General features: G+C 44.8%; 2 protein-coding genes across 2 annotated transcripts in view; both read right to left on the bottom strand.

Moving 5' to 3' along the window:
• The window catches only part of LOC308105203 (uncharacterized protein), a gene marked incomplete at its 3' end in the record, with an annotated part of 438556 nt that overhangs the window by 142800 nt on the left and 278649 nt on the right, over positions 1 to 17107 (bottom strand). The gene's annotated exons all lie outside the window — the stretch shown is intronic.
• The window catches only part of LOC308104379 (H-2 class II histocompatibility antigen, A-K alpha chain-like), a gene marked incomplete at its 5' end in the record, with an annotated part of 7299 nt that continues 689 nt past the window's right edge, over positions 10498 to 17107 (bottom strand). The window contains 3 exons of the mRNA XM_080454790.1: positions 10498 to 11144; positions 13376 to 13658; positions 16404 to 16664. Coding sequence (XP_080310916.1) covers positions 13390 to 13658; positions 16404 to 16664 — 530 coding nt within the window. The 3' untranslated portion in view covers positions 10498 to 11144; positions 13376 to 13389. The remainder of the gene's footprint in view (positions 11145 to 13375; positions 13659 to 16403; positions 16665 to 17107) is intronic.

Genomic DNA, 17107 nt, shown 5'->3' with positions numbered 1-17107 from the left:
AATGGGTTTTGCACAAATCGGCCTCCTGGTGGCGCTATAACAGGCCCATGTGAAAAGTTTGGGGCAGAGGTTCTGAATTGGCATCCAGGGAATGTGTGTGCACAGTTTCGCAGCGACCAGGCCAACGGTGCCGGAGATTAGCTGCTCGCACACGGACAGGACACACGGACGGACAGGGTGCAAAACATACTCTCTCGCCATGCCTTTCGGCCTAGCAGTGGCGGAGACAATAAAACAAAAATACGACCGCATTCGTAACAGCACAAGTCCAGTCAACTATAAAGTGTCATGATATGTCAGAAGAATGCAGTCTGGGGAAAAAGATAATTATGCATCTTCTTTTTGAATTCTAGCCATAAGTAAAGATAAATCCTAAGCGAAAACCTGAATCATGAATTTAGTGTCATTCTACGTTGTTGAATGCCACTAATCATTTCGTCATGATTGTAATAAATGTGGGTTTTAATTCAACCCCCGATCAGTAGGCTACGTCAGGGACGTGCAGAAGGATTTGGAGAGGCAGGGGCTGGAATTTCAAAAGGGCACTTTTTGGATTTTGTTTCACGGACAATTACCATACTTTAAGGCCCAAAAACCCGAAAAGGTATCACTGCGCGCTTAATGGACTCAAAGTCACGCACCCAACAAGCTTTGAACTGAGCAGATTGGACATTCCGTTCCAGAGATAATGGCCAAAACATCTTGAAAACTGCCACTTTCGCCGATTTTCGATCGCCGATTTTTGGCCATTGTCGCCTGTTTTTCTTTAATAACATGGGCAAGGAAGGTCGTACGGAGACAAACTAGATACCTGAGAAAAGTTCACTTTGAGTTGCATCCAACACATCCACTGGCATTTCCGTCGGCCTTACCGTTAGGCCGCTAGGGGCAGTTGAATTTTTCGTCTTTTTTTTTCTTTTTCTCTAGTCTGGAGAGGGCACTTTTTTTAGCGACGGGTAAAAGGGCAGGGGCTCAAGCCCCCTTTCATGTCTATGTGTGCACTTGCATGGGCTACGTGCCCATGCTGGAGTGGAGACACGTACACTCTGCTGTTTTGCTAAATAAAGGAGTCCTGCGTCCTCCCGTGCTCAGTGACTGACACCACGTTTATGAGAGATAGATAGCCTGGGGCTGTCATCATACACTATGAACGTTTATTGAGTGATTGAGGAATGTGTAAACATTAATGGATGAAGGCTGGTATGGTGGGCTGGTTACCTCCGATCTCCCGCTGCGGTCCCGTGCCCAAAATCCACAATCACTTGCGCTGGGCACAGAGGCATTCGAGCGTCGGGTTTATCCTTAACACTTGCGTGTCTAAGCGGCCAATCTGACCGATTTTGAGACTTTGACGTGGATTATCTAGAAGGTCTGTTTGTGGCGGTGATGCGTCATGGATTAAACCTATAAATGTATGAATCTTTCGCTTCAGCGACAAAGCCGTTTGATACTAGCCTGGTTCCATACCATAGACCCCGCCCACTCTCTGAGTGGACTGCCTCTCTTGGTCTGGTGTTGTAATGTGAACCTAGGATTTATTCAATACAAAAAAGTACCGTCCAATGAGAGTCGTAGGTGGGGGTGGAGATTCCTTGTGATTGGTTTAGGGAAATTCAAAACCAATTCAAATTGTTTAGGGAAATTCGAATCCCCTCCCCCTTGTAAACGCCTACACTGGAGCCAATGTCAGACTGAAGCTCCACACAGCTTCAGTCTGACGATCAGGCTAGTTTGATACGCGTCTCGGCACCGACATCAGGCATACATTTAACTTTGAAAAGTTAATCTGTGTAACTTAAGTACATATTGTTTACTTTGTCGCTACCAGTGAATCATTTTTAGGCTATAATCATTCATATAGGCTATCCATAATAATCATTCATCCATAATCATTCATATAGGTTATCCATTTTTCACTCAAGAGTGTAATGTACCGCTACAGTGCTCGAACTGTTTTATACGTTTTTGTCACAAAGATTTTACATACAGGATCTGCAGTTACACATTCACGTTCCCAGTTAGCCTATATTATTATTTTTTCTGCCTGTAGTCTAAACAAAATGAAAGGTAGTCACTATAGCCAACATGTGAGCTGAGTGCGATTGAAATGTTAATCGATATTTATAAGACAATGGTACCCCCCGCTGTGCGGGAGAGAAGGTGTCAGCTCGTCTGGAGCGCAGAGGGGACAGAGAGGAGACAGAGGGGAGACAGTGGCCAATGGAATAGCAGGAAAAAACGGACTATTTGATCTGAAGTCAGGCTGCGTAGGGGATGGTCTGACTGCCGTCATGCGAGTGTTAAAAGAGGTTGCACATCACCAGAAAGACGTAGCCTACTGTAAGCTACGTACCAAAGTTGGGAGACTTCTTTCTCCATTACATGAAAATATTCCAGCGCACCGGCCAGCGGTCCCCAAAATCTCTCACGTTATAAATATGTGAATGTGAGCTCATATGTTTTAACACAGAGCCAGTAAAGCACTGTTTAAATGGCTCAATGATTAAGCATCTAACTTGTAAAATTGTAAATACGTTATATTGTTTTTAATTGCTCAAATTTAATTGCTTGTACACTTGGAAATATCCTCCCAATTTCATATGACACATCGTCGACATATGCCTTAACAAAACATTTGTTTTCACATATATTATTTATTACTTTTATAGCTATACTTTTTTGAGTGAATACATTATATGTTTAGATGCCTGTCAGACGGTCAGACATGGAACAAACTGGTGTAGACAAATCCTACACGCCCTCAGACCAGACGTGAGATCTGAGCGTGCCGTACGCTTAAGTCAAAGTCACGTTAGAATGATAAATCCCGACAATTCCGGTGATCTTGGCATACAGCAATTATTTGGTCAGCACAAATTTGATAATTGAGGGTCAAAGGCTCTGTCAACTTAAAGGAGCGTAGCCGTGGTTTGATGACACTTCAGGCGCCCGACCGGAAGTGTCGTCAAAGCAGAGGCAATGATTGACAGTTAAAATCCCCCAACAGCGACACCCGTTATATAGTTGCAATGAATTGAAAAATGCAAACTTTGAACAAGCATAGCTCATGAACCGTTTTCGCCTACAGCCATAAAACTTCAATACACAATCTAAACACAATCTACACAAAACGTTCTACAGAAATGAAATCATTGCGGGAGCAGGCGGGAATGGTCAGAAATCGGGAAAACGGGAGCCCTGCACTCCTGTGCAGGGCTCTAGTGTGCATAGAGCGTGCGTGTGTGTGTGTGTGTATATGTTACAGGGAAATTGGCATTCCAGGGAAATTGAAAAAGGAGCGCTTGTTTTTACCACCCACCCAGGCAATTCTGTAGAACCAACGCTAGAGGGCAATGAAGCCACACACATGCACACGCATGTGTGTGTGTGTGTGTGTGTGTGTGTGTGTGTGTGTACACATGCACACGCATGTGTGCGCACGCGTGTGCATGTGCACACATGCACACGCACACACGCACACATGTGTGTCGTCGTGGATAGTAACCCATAAAAAGATCTATTCTCCCCCTATCGGTTCACAACTCGGACGACGCTGATTCGACTAGCATAACTTCGGCCGGTCGGCGCGGGCACTCACGCCTGGATGCGCTCGGGCGCGTCTCCTCGGCCTCAAGCTCTGCTGAGTCGGCGCGCCTCCGTCATGGACAATAACTATAATCACGTGCGGTCCGCGTCGCATCAAAGTCCCGCCTCGCGCCTCCTCCTCCTCCTCCTCCTCCTCCTCCTCGTGAGCCTCGCGTAAAAAACCCTGTCTCGAAAAGCCCCGCCTCGCGCCGAAGCCCCCCCATAAAAGCAAGCGCTCCTCTTTCAATTTCCCTGGAATGCCAATTTCCCTGTAACATACACTTCTCCCATACAGACAGAGCTCATCCGTCCTACCTACACGTTTGCTTCTTGTTCCAAATAAATTACTAGGCGCTATCTAAAAAGTGCTCAATGCAGCTTCCAACAACACCAACAAGAGACGTTGATGTGTGATCAAGTGTAGCCATCCAGCCACACCGCTGGATTAATACTGTATATAATAATATGTGCATACAGAGTCGTCTTGTCATCTCTCACATTCTCCAGCTGTAACATTTTAAGTCCCTATACAGAGGTTAAGACAAATCAAAACAACTCGAAGTAGTGACATAAGGTAATATTGTTGCCTTTGAAGTCATTGAAAGGCTACAAATTACTAGACTAGAGTGACATATGGCGTTGGAACAACAGATGTTCAGGAGGCGGGGATACACACCTTTACTCCGCCCCCTTACCAATCTACCTGGCGCTATTTATACCTTGTCAGAACTACCCAGAAGCCCCTTATTCGCTATCGTACATCCGTACTCAAGCTCATAACGTTTTCAGCATGATTAGCAGCAAGAGCACCTTACCTCTTCCAGCCAGTCCAAGTCCCGCCGATCCATTTCTCCCAGCGCCTCCGCATTCTGCTTTCTCCAGACACCTCAACTTCACGTCTGTCTACCATCATCCCACCATCCGGTCAACCGCGACATTCTTCAGGTCGGTCCCACGCACCCACACAACATCGCCCGACTTCTTGGGAACGGGAGCGGGGCCGAACCGCAAGGAGGCCACCACCGAGCAGCTCGGCGTCCCCGACGGCCAGCAACGCCACCGTTCCCCGCTAATGCTCGCCTCACGGCTCCCCCGGTCCGTGCCACCACGGCTCCTCCAGCTGTTAGCTAGTAGCTACTAGCTACAGCCACAACGCTAACTACAACAGCCGGCACTACAACAACACCGGGGCCTTCGTCGCGCCAGTCGCGGTCCGATGACGTCACGCACCACTGAAGCTACCGCGGCGACTCCGGATGACGTCACCCGCCGCTCCGGGAGGCTTAGGGCTGCCTGCCCAGAAGAACACTGCCTCCACCAGCCCACATATCTTCTTTCCAACTACTACTCTTCCAATACATTTCCAATCTTTAACCCTGTGCCTGCTACCCACCCCTAATGTCTGTCTTGTCTATCTTATCATCCCTCGTACCGCAGGCTGCATTTTCATCCCCCCCACCCCACCCATCCCTACATCCACCTCAGTCTCCTTCCTTTTCTCCTACCACCCAAGCACTGCCGTGGCCACACCTGGCACCAGCGCACCCCCCCCCCCCCCTCCGCTTTCACTTTCGAGCATGCCACCCAATCAAACCCCGTTGCCACAACCAGCGGTGGCATCGCCTCACTCTCCCCCCCCTGTCCTTTCCTGTCCTCCCCTCAATAACCCCTCCCCCCATCCACCCCCCCCCCTTTTCTGCTGCTCCCTCCATTCATGAGCTACGCTAGCATCATGCTCCCATGCTAGCTTCTTACTATACTACCAAAATTGCTCCCACAGCTGCTATAGCCATCACTACAAGTTCCTACCGAACTACTGTAACATGTGTTTCTTCCTAACACTGCTGTTCCCTCCATTCATGAGCTATGCTAGCATCATGCTCCCTTGCTAGCTTCTTACTATACATACTACCAACATTGCTCACGTGGCAACAGCTGCTACTGCTATTATTACAACTGCTACTGCTACCGAACTAACATTGTCTCCTTCCTAACATTGCTGCTCGCTCCATTCACAAGCTTACGAGCATTCATAACCGACATACTACCAATATCGCTCCTGTGGTTAGCCGCCACCGCTATCACTACAATGTTTCCAACTAACTAACATTGTTTCCTCCACAGAGATGGCTGCTTGGCGCTACTAACAGACATTGCCAGTCCACAGACATTTCTGCCCGGTGTTACTAACACCTTTAGCTACGAACATCGTTAGCTCTATCCACAGCGCTCCCTCCACTACAGCGCTCTCCACAGTGCGCTCGCCCCTAGCGCTCCCCCCACAGCTCTTTTGCAGCGCGCTCGCGCCCACAGCGTTCCCTCCCCTCCATCCTCTCCCTCCCCTCTCTCCTCCATCTTCTCGCCGCCCTCTCCCCCAATCCTCTCGCCCTCTTCACCCTCCATGCGTTCTCTCCCCTCCATCCTCTCCCTCCCCTCTCTCCTCCATCTTCTCGCCGCCCTCTCCCCCAATCCTCTCGACCTTTTCACCCTCCATCTCATCTCCCTCCTTTCTCTCACCCTCCCCATTCTAGCCCTGCCACACGGCAACAACGGTTACCCCTGCATTTTGCCAGTACCATAGTCACTATCACGTTCCCGCCCCAGAGTTTCCAACTCTCCTTCTTTTCTAGCCCTGCCACACGGCAAAGACGGCTACCTCTGTTCCACTCCAACAGGCTCCTGCCTCTGAGTTTCCAACTCTCCTTCTTTTCTAGCCCTGCCACACAGCAACAACGGCTACTTTCTTTCCATCCTCCTTTTCCACTCCTCCACACCTCAGTTTCTCATCAGTTAGCCACTCGGTCATTCCGAATTCTTCCCCGTTCTAGACCAGTTTGCCGTGTTTTTTATGGGGCCCGTCAAAACAGAGCAGGTTAATTCCTTAGTCTAGTAGTTGCTCCCATTGTCTCTTTTGGGGGGTATCGGTCCATGAGTGCCGTGCTGACTACGCCATCGGCCGTCCACGTGTACTGTGCTGACTACGCTAACGACCTCCTCCCCAAAGACTCCAGGGTCGGCGACCCTCCCCGGAACCCCTTTCACTTCCCTCCATTACATTCTATGTATTCAATAAATACCCTAAACTTTCCATAAAGGTGTGTTTCTTTGCCTAGTGAAATGGCGTTGGAACAACAGATGTTCAGGAGGCGGGGATACACACCTTTACTCCGCCCCCTTACTTATCTACCTGGCGCTATTTATACCTTGTCAGAACTACCCAGAAGCCCCTTATTCGCTTTCGTACATCCGTACTCAAGCTCAGAACGTTTTCAGCATCCCTCCACCACCCCTTTCACCTCCACAGGTTGTGCTTTCCACCACTCCCTTTTCTCCTTCTATATCCCTCCCCGTCTCTCTCCCTCCTCCTCTCTCTCCCACTTCTCAGGTTCCTGCTGGGGGTATCGGTCCATGAGTGCCGTGCTGACTACGCCATCGGCCGTCCACGTGTACTGTGCTGACTACGCTAACGACCTCCTCCCCAAAGACTCCAGGGTCGGCGACCCTCCCCGGAACCCCTTTCACTTCCCTCCATTACATTCTATGTATTCAATAAATACCCTAAACTTTCCATAAAGGTGTGTTTCTTTGCCTAGTGAAAAGGTAAATTTCTCACCTTAAAAACAATGAAATGCAGACACACATGTACTGCTATGTGTCTGAATGAGGTAAACTTATTTATTTATTTTTGCTTTTAGTCAAAATAAGAAAATAATTTTGGATTAAAATAAGATTTTTTTTGTTAAAAAAAGATTGCAATAAAAAAATATATACTAATTTAATAACTGATCTCAATTTAAGTTTTTGACATAATCATGCAGCTCTATAACAGTGACACAGCCATGACAGCAAAAATGATATACAGTAGTATATATTTTAATTTATTTTTGTAATCGTTTTAGGCCTTTCGTGCATGGGCAGGGCATCAATATTATATCAACCAGGAACAGTCTGGTGACCACCGGAGAGACTGTTGACAGCCGGAATATAGACGGCAGTCACGGCACCCAGGAGCATTATGGGTTGGCGCCCCAGCCTGTGTCTTCTGTGAGGCAGAAGCCCAACAAACCCACGGTGAGGCCTTTAAGGAGGGCCTTTCGGGCAAGCCGCAAGTGGAACCTGCAGTACCACCACGGCCCAAGACACCATAATGCCGGAGTGAAATGTTTGGAGCCGGGGAGTCTGGTGCAACGCTCAGGCCCTGGACCTGGTGAGACGAAGGAGGGGCCTGGACACGAGGCCATCCACAGAGCCTAGTCCCTCCACGTGCCAGAGCCTCCCCCGGTCCCGGCAGAGTAGTTCCGGAGAAGCAGACTGAGGGGCCCTGTCTTTCCCTAAGAGGACAGACCGTGGGTAGCTACTGGGACGTAAGTCGGGGGCTTGATCAACCCTGGCTGGGTCACCTGGGTGAGGGTGTATGTTGTTGCGAGACCCGAAACACCCGTCGACCCCAGGCTACAACACTGATGATACGTCCCAGGTGCATCCATGTGATGTTTTTATTTATTTATATCCATATCATGATATTAGATTGGATATCGTCTGTGATTTTGGATATTGTACTATTATGGCATAAGTACTCTTTTCCAGGTTTTTCCTCTATAGTTGAACAAGACATTTTGAACCTGGGATGCCGAGGTTCAACTAGCGCTGGGGAACTAGGTGCCCCAGTGCTAGTTGAACCTCGGCATCCCAGGTTCAATTATTTATTTTTTTCTTCCTCAGGTGTGATTATTTTTATACAGCAGTTTTTATACAGCAGTGGTTCTATAATCAGGTTTATTTTGAGATCGGTTCGATACTAACATAGCATTTTACAGCCGATATCGGCCGATTTCGATACGTTACCGATATAATCGTGCATCACTAGTCACAAGGTTTGCCAAAAATGGCAAAGTTGATGCTTTTAGACTGATTTGCGCAAAGCCCTTGACTATAATGAAGTTGACCGTTTTATAGTTTTTTTTGCTGTTATGTCATAAAATATCAAATTAGAAATGTTACACTCTTCTATCTATCCCAATATTATGCCAAATAAAATAATTGGCATAATAATTGGTAAAAATTTGATTACATTGTAATGACAGCACTGATTTGCACACCAGCATGTGATCACTTTATGGGGGTTGTATGATACCCCCTTCTTCCCACTAGACCAGAGGTCTTCAAGAGGGAGTCCCCTCAGAGTTACTACAGGGGGGGCGCCAAATATTTTTGTGATATATATATTTTTTCATTAACAACTTGAACCCTAGCATACATATATAGCAGATCTACAAGTTCACAGCGCGTCACACTGTATTTTCGGTAATGAGATTTGGTGTAGAGGGGGGGGGGGAAGAGTATACCAAGTACAGAGCCAAAGCTCAAGTTTACTAAGTATTGAGGGTTTAAGTGGTTGAATGTCTGAAAATACACATTAACATGAATCCAACATATTAATAGAAAAGATAATGCGTAAACAAACAAACAAAAACACCTAGATTTACACAACACTGATGATAGTGCTCAAACAAGTCTATGAAGCTACATGTATCTATGAAATCTATGAAAAAGTTTAATCTGCAACACAACTTTATACAATATGCAGCTAAGGGATCCTTGGCCTTTTTTACCGCAGATATTTGTCCTTCCCCTGCAACAGTGTTTCTTTCTGTTCATTCTGAACTTGGCACCTTAGCTACAAATATCACCCACACTTCCCACAACCTGGGCGTAATCTTTGACCCAGACATCTCATTCAACACCCAAGTCACAAGAGTAGTCCAGTCCTGCTACTACCAGATTAGGAACATTGCCAAAATAAAATCATTTATATCCACTGCAGACCTGGAAACTGTCATACATGCCTTCATTTCATCCCGCTTGGACTACTGTAACTCCCTCTACTCAGCAGTGTTGGGCAAGTTACTTTATTTTAGTAATATATTACAATTACTTATTACCTTCCTTTTAAAGTAATACATTTCGTTACATATTACTGTTTGAGCAACAGTAATATATTAATATTACATATTACTTTTTAGTTACTTAAAAAAAAAGCTAAAATTTAACAATTAAATAATCTAGATTTTGTATTATTATTATTATATTACCGGTTACCGCAATTCGGTAATATATTACGTAACGGCGTTACGTTTCTAACGCACGTTACCCAACACTGCTACTCTGGTATTAATAAAAAAGCCATATCCCGTCTCCAGATGGTGTAAAACTCTGCTGCAAGATTACTCATTAACACAAAGAAACGAGACCATATCACACCCATCCTGGCTGTCGTTGCCTGTGAGCTACAGAATTGATTTAAAGATTTTATTGATCACTTTTAAAGCCCTACATGGACTGGCTCCCAGTTACATTGTGGACTATGGCTAAAACCTCATGAGCCAGTGCGCCAAATTAGATCCTCGGATAGGGCCCTCCTGGATCCTCCCACAACTCACTCACGGGGGGACCGGGCTTTTTCGGCCCGGGCACCGTTGCTCTGGAATGCCCTATCCTTGGATCTGAGGTTAGCAAGTCAAGTGTCCTCTTTTAAATCACTTTTGAAAACACATCTGTATATGAAGTGTTTCTCCTCAGGATTGTTTTATGGGCTAACCAAAAATGCTGTTTTTTATGTTTTTCTTATTTTTTCATATTTCTTATTTATATTCTTTCTCTTGCTGATGTTTGCTGTTTTTAACATGTATGTAAAGCACTTTGTAACTATGTTTGGAAAAGCGCTATGCAAATAAAATTCATTCATTCACACTCCAGTAGCCAGCACCCCTGCTCTGTACACCCACAGCAACTCGTTGATGCTCATTAAAACTCACTTTTCAATGAACAACAACAAATACACTGTGAGCACTTACCACCTCGTCACCAGATATGACACTAATAATAATAATGAGACAGAAGATCAGGTAGAGTTGCACTTTACTTTAGTGTAAACAATAGACTGCAGGTTACACAGGAGTAGAACATGGAATATGGGGGGGGGGGGGGGGGGGTCTGACAAACGTTAGGTTAGTGTGAGGTTAGGGATATTTAGCTATAATGAGGCCAGTCGGACTAACGGGATGTCGGTATAATGACATGGCACCGAAACGAGAGGCATGACAGTAGCTCAAAAGGGGCAAACTAGGGCTGTCAAAAAAAATCTGAGGCCAGTTGAAATGGTAAGAAAAGCGTGCATTTTTGGCTAGAGGTGGTATATTCACATGCTGCTACAAGAGAAGGGGCCATCACGGTTGGAATATCTTTTCTCTGGGCGACGCACACTGATAGCCTACCGTGTGTGTTTACAAACGGTCAGACAAGCGATCATAACAGATCTACATTTTCTGTGACCAGTTCAAAAGGTATAAAAAACGTCTGGTAGTGGGCAAACACAGACAGAAATAAGTCTGAAAGTGAATAAGTTAAATTCATATTTCATCTGATGTTTTAGTTGCATTCGTTTCCTTTGATGAGGAAGAAGGTTCCCATGGCAACCCCCAGCAGACCCAGGGTCAGCCCCACCCCACAGAACACATCTGGACCCATGCTGGGCTGAGCTGGGATGTCATGGTCCACATCTGGAGAGTAACACACACACACACACACACACACACACATTGATAAATATGCATACATAACTACTGTATACAGTACATACATACATAAACAAATGAATATGCATAAACACAAACACACACACACACACACACACACACACACACACACACACACACACACACACACACACACACACACACACACACACACACACACACACACACACACACACTTCAATATGCACATTATGCATACTGAGGAATTATCCGGGCTTCCAGCAGGAATATGTGAATTATTATTAGTGCTACAGTAATGTGCTTTTATTTTCCTGCAGCAGTTAAAAATGTTCTATTAAAGTTAAACCTGGTGGGGCAAAGGTAGGCAGCTGCAGAGGCCACAGTTTCTGGAGGCCATAAATACCAAGACCCCCTCATTCAAGGAAGAGAGAGGGTGGTGGAAACAGTTGCCACTATCAGGTGGGGGGTTTCCAAACAAAGAGATAACAATTCCAAGCGGGGGAGCTCTGAAGAGAGCTGAAGCACCTACTTGAGGGGGTGCAATTGCCTCTTGCATGCAAGAACGCAATGCCTTATGGGGAATCAGAACATCCTGTTGCTTAAGTCTGCCCCAAAGGCGGGCCTTGTGTGAGAAGTTAATAAGTAGGTCTGTCTTGAAGAAGAGCTTCAGATTCGAAGTGACTGTACCGTGGGTTGTTCTGAAATATGGGTTTTGGAGCGGCTTACTGACCACCTTGGAAAGAGTGTGTGAGACTAATAGTAAGTGATTAACACTGTAATGATTGTATTTCTGATGTGTTCATAATCGGGTTCATATCCTTAATACTGTGTGTGTTATGTGCTTGTTCTCTCATCAGGTTTAATTACCTAACCAGTGCCTAACCAGTGCCTAACCGGTGCTAACCTAACTAACCTGACCGGTGCTAACTGCCCATGTAACTTACAACTTCCTTGTTGTGGTATTGATAAGTATTAGACTAGAGATTTATGTTCGTAATGTGTGTGTAGTAAATAAACATCTAAACTAGAAAATGTGCTCCTCGGAGCACAAGTCTCCGCCAGCAGACCTGTGCTATTTTAATAGCACGGGTCGTCTTGGTAGAACGGGTCGTCTTGGTAGAATGCGCGTGGTTTTTGGTGTTCTGCAGGGGCGACTGAATATGTAGTGTCTGCATCTAAAAGATGTTCTTCTTGAAGCAATGTGTCATGTGGGAGTCGTCGTAATTGACTGGTTTGTTCAAATGCTTGTCTGTCTTCTTCATCTTCATTGTCTTGAACAGTTTCAGCAGTTGATTGGTGTGTTTGATCTATGTCAGTTTTCTCTAGTGCTACATAATGTATTTGATCAAGGTGGCCAATTGTTACAGTATTAAGACTTCGGCCTTGTTGTGGGATCAATTCAACTCTATAGTCCTCTTCTGTGTTACTGTTGTAGATGAGTATGCTTTCTTAGCTTTGGCCTTCTGCGCCTTTGCTTGACAGCGGAGACAAAAAACACCAGGTTTGAGTAATTTACTTTAGGACTCTCTCCACTCTTGACCCCCTTTTCATGGGATATAGCAATCGTAGCTTGGCTGCACAAAGCAGAAAGCACGTTATGCTATAAAAATGAACACATACTGCAAAGGGAATTGAATGAGTGGAGTGTTTATTTATGGACAGTGTTATTGATGACATGATATTTGTGACAGAAGGGTACCAGCAAGAGTGAGAGGGAAGATGTATAAGACGGTAGTGAGACCAGCCAAACGGGGGCACTGACGAAAAGACAGGAGGCGGAGCTGTAGGTGGCAGAATTGAGGATGCTACAATTCTCATTATGAGTGACACGGAGGGAAAGGATCAGAAATTACTACATTAGAGGATCAGCCCAGGTTAGAAGGTTTGGGGATAAGACGAGAGAGGCGAGGTTGAGATGGTTTGGACACATGCAGAGGAGAGATGATAGGTACAGCACATTGGGAGAAGGATGCTGAAGATGGAGCTGCTAGGTAAGAGGAGAAGAGGAAGACCAAAGATGCGGTGAGAGAGGACATGCAGGTGTATTGACAGAGGAAGAGGCAGAGAACAGAAGTAGATGGAAACAGAGGATCGCTGTGGCGACCCCTGAGCCGAAAGTATTATTCAGGACAGTGTTTATTTATGGACAGTGTTTATTCATCAGGACAGTGTTTATTTATGGACAGTGTTTATTCATCAGGACAGTGTTTAATTATCAGCACAGGTGTTCTTACCCCAGATCATGGTCTCAGGTCCAGGCAGTGATTGGTGGTTGACTGTACAGCTGTAGATGTCTCCCTGCTCTGGTCTGAACTTCACACTGGAGAACTGGTAGAAGGTTCCATCTTTCTTCATGAGCGGGTACGGTGGTTGTGATGTCACTGGTCAGGTTGAGGTTGTTCCTGGTCCATGTGACTTGAACCGGGGCGGGGTAGAAACCAGTCACATGACAGATGAGAACGTTGTCCACTCCCACTTGAACCTCGTGTTTGGTGTAGATCATGGTGTCAGGAGCATCTGAAGACACATAAAATACACAAAGACACAGAGACATCATCCAGCAGACCCAGAACCACACAACATAGCAGGACTGAGCAGGGTGTAAACCAATATTAGTGGGAGTGTGTTATAGACCCCCTGATCAAAGGGTTTTTGTTTTATCAAATGCTTGAACATATTTTGTTACAGATGAAGTCTTACTTATAACACTTTATAATCATGGACATGCTATGTTTAAAATGTTCCAGAATTGTTATTATTTTATTTTTTTTACGTTTTGATTTCAATCAATTGTTAAATGATTCTAGCAGATAAGCAGCTATTAAACGAATCAACTCTGTATTAACATCAGACAATTATACATCTAAAATGTCTAATAGTGGGGATTATGGTCTCTGGTGACCATTCAGTATTTTTTCACATGGAAGGTTCAAAGGTCTGTCTTTGATTGTCATGACTAGAAGTTTGGCCCTCACATCTAGCGTGCCGTAGCGTCCACTTCGCATCGCACATCCACCTCACAGCTATGTTGCACCAGTGATCCAACTGATATGGCCATATACAGTATGGAGAACAAATACTGCTGCTTATTATTCAACGTGTTGCGCCTGCACTCTCTGTGTGTTTGTTATCAACTCACTACCCCTCCCCCATTGTGTACAGCCTGTAGGTACTCACGCAAGGAGTGTGTGTGAGAGAGAGACCATTATATAAAAGTAGCCAAAAGTCGCTTATAATTAGCGGACATGGCAACGCTGTGCTGAATCTCGCTCTCAAAAGAAGGCCAAAGTAGCTTGTAATTAGCGGACATGGCAACACACTCCTCATACACAGACAGCTCCGCCTCCAAGACTGGCTGAGGCACACAAACTGATCTTAGCTGTTCATAAACGATTTACGCAGGGCATATGTTCAATATGAACGGGGTGGGTACAAATACATGGTCCATTTGGTCCATCTGCACCCTTGCAGAGTTAAATTGAGATCCCGGGGGGGGGGGGGGGATCGTTGGGGGGACGGGACGGGACGGGACGATAGGGTCGCCAAAAAAAATCCCTCATAATATGGGGTTGTGGTTAAAAACGTTTGAGAACCCCTGCTCTATAACAAAAAAAATGTCATTTACTCCTAAATGTACTCAAATATGCTCTATTGGGCCATAAATGTACTGTAAAGGTGGGGGGAGTATTATATGTATTTATCCCCTCATTTGTTAGGAAATGTACATGCTGTTAAAAGATCAGCCGGCCAGGGTGACGGGTTGTATTGGTAACCGGAATACTCGCCCCAAAACACGCCGCCCCCCATTTTTTTCGAGGACCAGCGGTTCTTGTATTCTTGTATATGTCTTACTGAGGATAAGGTTAGAATAAGTTTAGGGTTAGCCATAGTTTCACTGAGGTTAAGTTTAGGAATAAGGTTAGGTTTTTGCACCGTTTTAATGAGGTTACGTTTAGGAATAAGGTTAGGTTTAGGCATAGTTTACTGAGGTTAGGTTTAAGAATACCAGGTGAATACCGGCGGAATTGCCCCGGGGCAACTGTGTTTTGGGGCGAGCGTTCTCGTATGCCTTGTGTCGACAAAGACATAGTCGAGGCGCGCATAGCAGAGACACACACACACACACACACACACACACACACACACACACACCACACACACACGAAAACTTTATAGACCAATTCTTTGTTTACTAACATTGAGACTGGACGCAGAGGTGATTGTTTCATGCAATCAATTCTCAACCTGTTGTTTTGGGGCCGACCCCTCTTGTGTGTTGGGTAGTGAGGCGCGTCCTAGCGAGACCCTGACAGAATGGGTTTCATTTGGAGCCAGTATGACGTTTGGAGCCAGTGTGACGTCGTCTGTTAAGGGGTCTATAAAGAGTTATGATATTTAGGGATTTGTAGGCCTATCTTATCAATGAAATGTTGACGTTTGACGTTGGAGCACATGCGGAAATGAACTGCAAAAGTATTGGGAAATAATTGTTTCATATTAACTGTACATCGTGCAAGTACAGTAACGGTATAGGAAGCAGCTGGTGCTGTAGCTAGAGCATGAACGATTTTTGAAGCAAGTTGGGAGAAACTGCTTTGGCACTGATCTGTACCTGAAATGTTTGGTACAGACACAGGCTTCAATTGTGTGAAGGATACAATCAACATCAGATATATATAGTTAAAACATTATAGCAGTGATGTATTGAATACATATTTAAGGTACATACAGTAGATTGGTCTCCAGTTTGGTGGATACAGCCTCAGATTATTGTAAAGTATTGTTTTTATCAGTATAGGCGTAGTTGACAAACTGTCCAGTAAAGTAGTTTGGTTTAAAGTTAGAATGTGTAACGTTTAGCAAAATCTAGTACATATAGGGGTTAACACTTATTAAGTGAATATGAGACATTTAGAAATGAGGTAAATAGAATAACTACTGTTATTCTCTCTCTCTCTCTCTCTCTCTCTCTCTCTCTCTCTTCTCTCTCTCTCTCCTCTCATCTCAGCTCACTCTCTCTCTCTCTCTCTCTCTCTCTCTCTCTCTCTCTCTCTCTCTCTCTCTCCTCTCTCTCTCTCTCTCTCTCTCTCATCTCTGCACCATGACCATATTCATATTTACACCCATTCATTATAAAAAATATAAATTTGAAAACATTTCAACATAGAACCCTTAAGGTTTCATAATGTATTTCAATGTTTATTGATGTCAAATTGATGTTCAACAGTTGTTGTGTTAGTTTTTTAGTTAGTATTTCTGTACCGTGTTCCACAGGTGGGTTCTTCAGACCTTTGCGAGTGACGATCAGGTTGTGTTTGCAGGTCTCCTGCTCATGCACAGCTAGTTGAAAATTATCTTTTGGGAAGGTGTATGGATCTACAAACTTAGGCTGAGGCTCCACCCCCTTCCTCTGGTTGAAGTCTGCGTACCACGCCACTTCACCATCCAGTCCATACACAAACTCTTTATTTATGTTTTTATCTGCGTCTGAACAGCCCGTGATTCGAATCAACTTGTGTACCACTGGAAAGGAAAACAAAGATGGCATTCAATTAAATTACAACGATGATCCGGCCATCAGATATGAAACACTCAAACGAGAAAATACAAACACAAATGTTTATAATATATGTTTATATATATATTCTATACATATATTCTGAAACAGTTACAAATGTGTGAAGTACAGTGTTACAATACATGCACGCACCGTGACTTGCTATGAGCTTGTATATCTGCTATTATTGAATTTCCAAAGTATAAAATAATGTTTAAAGTGGTCAAAATCTAAAATGACACAGATGCGTTTCCGGTCTTACTGGGTGAATAGAGTCCACTGACTCTGACTAGTTCCAGCATGTGTGAAGTTTTGACTCAGTAGTTTCTACAAATTGTAATTTGTAAATATCAATAATCTATTTTGCCTTTGTGCTCACAAAGAATGTAAACCACCAAACTGATGATGG

The sequence above is a fragment of the Gymnoscopelus braueri genome (assembly GCF_963280865.1).
Source record: "Gymnoscopelus braueri genome assembly, chromosome: 17".
Lineage (NCBI taxonomy): Eukaryota > Metazoa > Chordata > Actinopteri > Myctophiformes > Myctophidae > Gymnoscopelus > Gymnoscopelus braueri.
Note: the sequence above shows the minus strand (reverse complement) of the source record. Positions and strands in the feature narration are given on the sequence as shown.